General features: G+C 41.1%; 1 protein-coding gene across 1 annotated transcript in view; it reads right to left on the bottom strand.

Annotated features, from left to right (window-relative positions):
• The window catches only part of kdm4c (lysine (K)-specific demethylase 4C), a 30,433-nt gene that overhangs the window by 10,709 nt on the left and 15,140 nt on the right, over positions 1 to 4,584 (bottom strand). The window contains exons 16-19 of the mRNA XM_020596974.1: positions 4,118 to 4,361; positions 2,253 to 2,329; positions 1,483 to 1,538; positions 1,237 to 1,345 (exon numbers count right to left, since the gene is read on the bottom strand). Of these exons, the coding sequence (XP_020452630.1) occupies positions 1,237 to 1,345; positions 1,483 to 1,538; positions 2,253 to 2,329; positions 4,118 to 4,361 (486 nt within the window). The remainder of the gene's footprint in view (positions 1 to 1,236; positions 1,346 to 1,482; positions 1,539 to 2,252; positions 2,330 to 4,117; positions 4,362 to 4,584) is intronic.

Genomic DNA, 4,584 nt, shown 5'->3' with positions numbered 1-4,584 from the left:
TTAATCTCGACATAATATACAGTACATTTCAACAGCACCACAGATTACATCTTCCAAAGTAAGCGCACAGTTTAATCAACACCTAAAAACCCATTATCACACATCATCACCTTGATGAAAGTAGGGGATTTCATGAGAGCTGTATCAGACTGCATTAGTTTTTGCTATGTGGGCCTAATAAAATATAAGCTGAGTGTATATTTTACACTACCTTGACAATCAAATACAGCATTTTATGCATGTAAGTTATGTCTTCATAACATTTGTGTTTGTAGCCTTGGACACTAAACTTTTAGCAGATTGTGTTTTTGAGTGTTTGAAGCCCAATCCATGTAATAATCAATCACCCATACAGACCGGGGACAAATTAAAGGAACCAGAATAAAAGAGTGGTCTCTTCCAGGATGACAATACCACCATCCACAGGGCATGAAGGGTCATTGAATGGTTTGAGGAGTATGAAAATCATCTCAATCAAACGCAGTGCCCTTCAGTCACCAGATCTCAACCCAGATGAACACCTATGGGAGATTTAGGACCAGCTTGTTAGACAGCATCTCCACCATCATCAAAACACCACATCAGGGAATGTCTTTTGGGAGAATGGTGTTCATCTCTCCAGAAGAGATCAGAGACTTAGCATCAGTGCCAAGGTGAACTGAAGCTTTTATGGTGGCACATGGTGGCCCAACACTGCATAAAGACCACTTTGTTGGATTTTCCTTTCACTTGTCACCCATCTATAGTTCTTAAAAAGACTTGAGCTTCATTTCAAATGTGCTTAAAACATTGTTGAAACAATAATGTAGGCTGGGAATGGAAGGTAGTATTCATCTCTGTTATCCACCTTGTGTTAGCATGTCCCTCTTCAACACTTCTACTGAGCTATCATGGTGCCTGAAGCACAGAGCTAACTACAGTGGCAACATGTCAGGTCTTCTGAGACACATTCCAGCTCTCTCATTAAGCAAACACACACACGCACACACAGACTAAATGCATGCATATACACATAGGCAGACGGACACAGGCACATGTATAGACAAACACAGACAGGCCTAGACACCCAAAACCCCTCTTCCACCCACCAGTGGTTAATTATCTAGCTTTGATTGTAGGCATGCTTGCCTCACATTGTTAATTAGATCTGTGAACACTTCATTAATTAGATCAAACCAGTCCTCAAGGACCTGGGGAATTCCAGCACTACATCTGTGTCTGTGTGCGTCTCCTCACCAGTTTATATCGCTGCATGGGGATGCTACTGGTGTCAATGGGGCTCCGCTTGACTTCGTTGCTGAACCTAGCCTCTGGCAGAGCAACTGCACACATCACGTGGGCCCATCTATGTATGCATAACACATGTACACAAACAAGCTAAAATATTATGACAATTAAATCACAAAGACAATTCATTCTTCTGAGCTCTGGACATCAGTGATCAGTATACAGAGCTAACCACAGAACAAAAGCTTGTCTCACTTGTCATTTTGGGTTTTCTTCAGAGCTCCACCTCTGAGGTTACAGAGACAGCATTCCTGAGAAAACAAAGACACAAGACAGAAAGATGGTATTTCACGTTCACTCACCAATATATTCAAACTTGTTTGAATAAAGCACCTCCATTATTTCAGTTGTGTTGTCTGAACCAAGGTCACATTCATGGAAAATGCTCTTAATTATTGTAGTGGGGTGGGGGTAAATTAATTTTTAGGACAAAATGTGTAAAAGCAGTACCTTTAATTCAAATCTCTTGGCACATGTTTTCTATTTTAGTAAAGCCAAGTAATGCACACAAAGTAATGAAGACAATACAAATGCCACCTTTGTGAGAGGAACAGTGAGGATGATAGGAAAACATGAATTTGCTTCTTACAGGGGAGCTTAATTTTAAGCATGAAATGTTGTGGGCCACATGTTTAAAGGCTGCACCTTTAAAGGTAGTCAAGCTTTTTTTTTTTTTCTTTTTTTTAATATATATATATACACAGCTGCTAGAGGGTCTTATGAGACTCAAAACAAACTCACACCAGAAGCTCCTTATCACTCTTGGCTTTTCAGAAGATCAATCATCATCAGGTTGTCATTCCAAATCTTATTTTGGGGGGTCAGTGTGCATGAGTTACTCTTTTCAGTAGACATTTTTCAAATAGCCAGTAAAGTAATGTGTGTACAAGTACACTCCATCTAAGGCATCATTGAAACAAACGTTTAAGAGAAAGTAGCATTGTACAAGCAATACATTGTCTTACCGCTGCAAGGCTTCCTTCTGTACAGCGATCACATGACCACTGTTCACGGACGTCATCTGCAGCAACACCGTAACAACCTGAAACAGCAAGGGAGGAAAATTAAGGGAACTGCTTTATTATCTATCAATGAACCATTCAATGAGAACAGATGATGCCAATTGTAACTCTATAATCAAATTACAAAAGAACAGAATAAAATGCCACATCCACATTATTTCCAAAGATTCTTGACAGAAAGGCAGTACTGTTCCATGCAAAAAATGCACAGTATTGCAGTGGAAATAAGATCTTTACAGTGTTGGTTCTGTGTGTATGGAAATGTTGTGGTTGAGCAAGAAGCACAGGATGAAGAACTACAGTATATCTGTTTTTTAATGCATCTGTTTGTGTATTCATCAGTGTATCACAAAGCCCTTTGTGTGATCAGCCAGCCACAGCCAGACCTGCAGTGACGTGACAGCATGCTTCTGTTTCAGACACTTGTGCAGCTAGCCCTTTGTAACGCATATGACATGGCTGACGGCCTCCACAAAACAAAGTAGTATAAAAAAACAGCCACTTTGTGTAAACACATTTGATTTGTTTAGTTTTGGTCTGTGTCCTTGGTGTGGCAGAGCAGCACAAAGCTTTAATTAAAAAAAAACTGAATGGTGGTGCCCTATACCAGAAAAACATTCTAAATTTGAAACAGATATAAATGCAGCTGATTAAAATACAAGGGCTAAAGACTTTGGACACATAACCCGGAGGGACTATTTATTAGTAAGAAACAGTTAAAAATCTCTATACAGTACAGACAAAAGAAAGACATAACCAACACAGTGTCTCAATAAGGTGGTGGGGCCACCAGAGCAGAGTCAGTGCCCCCTTGGCATTGATTCCACAAGTCTCTGAACTCTACTAGAAGGATGAGCACCATGCCTCCAAAAGATATTTCCTCATTTGGTGTTTTGATGATGGTGGTGGAGATGTCAACACATCGTTCCAAAATCTCTCATAGGTGTTCAGTTGAGAAGGCCATAGCATACAGTAAGGAGGGAAAGGAACATCAATTTGTACTCATTATTTGGATCTCAATACCTAACTTGTGACTTCTTCCATCAGTGTCAGATGACATACACTTCACCTCCTACTCCTACCCTACCATACTTCCTCACGCTCACACAAAGCACGTGTAGTACAGTACATATGCCCTGAGACCCCATGCTCCAAGGTAAAAAATTAGATGGATCAACACTGGTGGCGACAAGGTATGAAAGACTGAAATTGACTTATGTAGAAGCAATGTCATTTCAAAGCTGTGGATTCAAGTCAGTGTGTAAACCTTTCAAAAGTGAGTGTGTGTGTGTAGAAGCATGCTGAACACTTAAGATATCGGCAGTGTGTATGGATTGAGGAACAGATCTAGGGCTGTTAAAGTGTATGAATGAGGGACTGCAATAAAGTACAATGTACTGTGTCTTTGCATCCAGTGGAACAGAACGGCTCCAGAGGTTTTTAAGAGTGTGTGTGAGGGCCTGATTCACTGGCTTGGGGCTTTTAGACAGGACATATATGTGGTGAAGACTAAGGATTCACCGTCGTTCGGCTGAGGAGAGAAATAAAATGCTTCAAACCACAGAGCGAAGGGGAAAAAGGAAACGGGGGTGAAGTGAGTCAATACTTAAACCCAATGACGCTCATAAAATAACATCAGAGACAAATGTAGAAAGAAAAATGTGGCTTGGTACAGTAGGTGGTAAACAGAGGCTAGAAAGTTTAGAAACTATATACAATACTTACAACATCAGTAACGTCCTTAGGACACACCACCCCTCATGCACTCACATCTGTATAGAAGCTACCCTTCCTTTGCGTATACATACTTGCATGGACTTGTAGGCAACAGCCCTGGCAGTAGAGCAGAGGGGAGGTGCCATCTTCCTGCAGCAGAGGGTTGGTGGGAGTTGGGGGGCAGTTCTGCTCCCGGAAAGAAAAACAAATCTCTGGGACGAGGGGCTTGGTCCTTCTTAGACCTCTACAGGGATGCGTGGAGCCCTCAGTTAAAGAGGAAGATGTGGAGGCATCCTTAACTGTGACAGGTCTGTTATCATCTGCTTTGTCTTCAGCCTATGGGAGAAAAAGGATTTGGTGATTTTCACGTTCTTCTTAAAACCCATTTTGACAATAAAAATTTAAGGGGCAGCTGGATGAAAATATTTCCCACCTCTTTTTGGCAATACAAAGGGGCACATTACTACAGTTCATTTGCTGAGCTTGACGGATTGTTGTCTGGTGGAGTTTATCTTCGTTGCCTTCATTGTCTGAGTTAATGATCTATCACTTTAGCAAA

The sequence above is a fragment of the Monopterus albus genome, unplaced genomic scaffold, assembly GCF_001952655.1.
Source record: "Monopterus albus unplaced genomic scaffold, M_albus_1.0 scaffold32.1, whole genome shotgun sequence".
In the NCBI taxonomy this organism is placed as follows: domain Eukaryota; kingdom Metazoa; phylum Chordata; class Actinopteri; order Synbranchiformes; family Synbranchidae; genus Monopterus; species Monopterus albus.
Note: the sequence above shows the minus strand (reverse complement) of the source record. Positions and strands in the feature narration are given on the sequence as shown.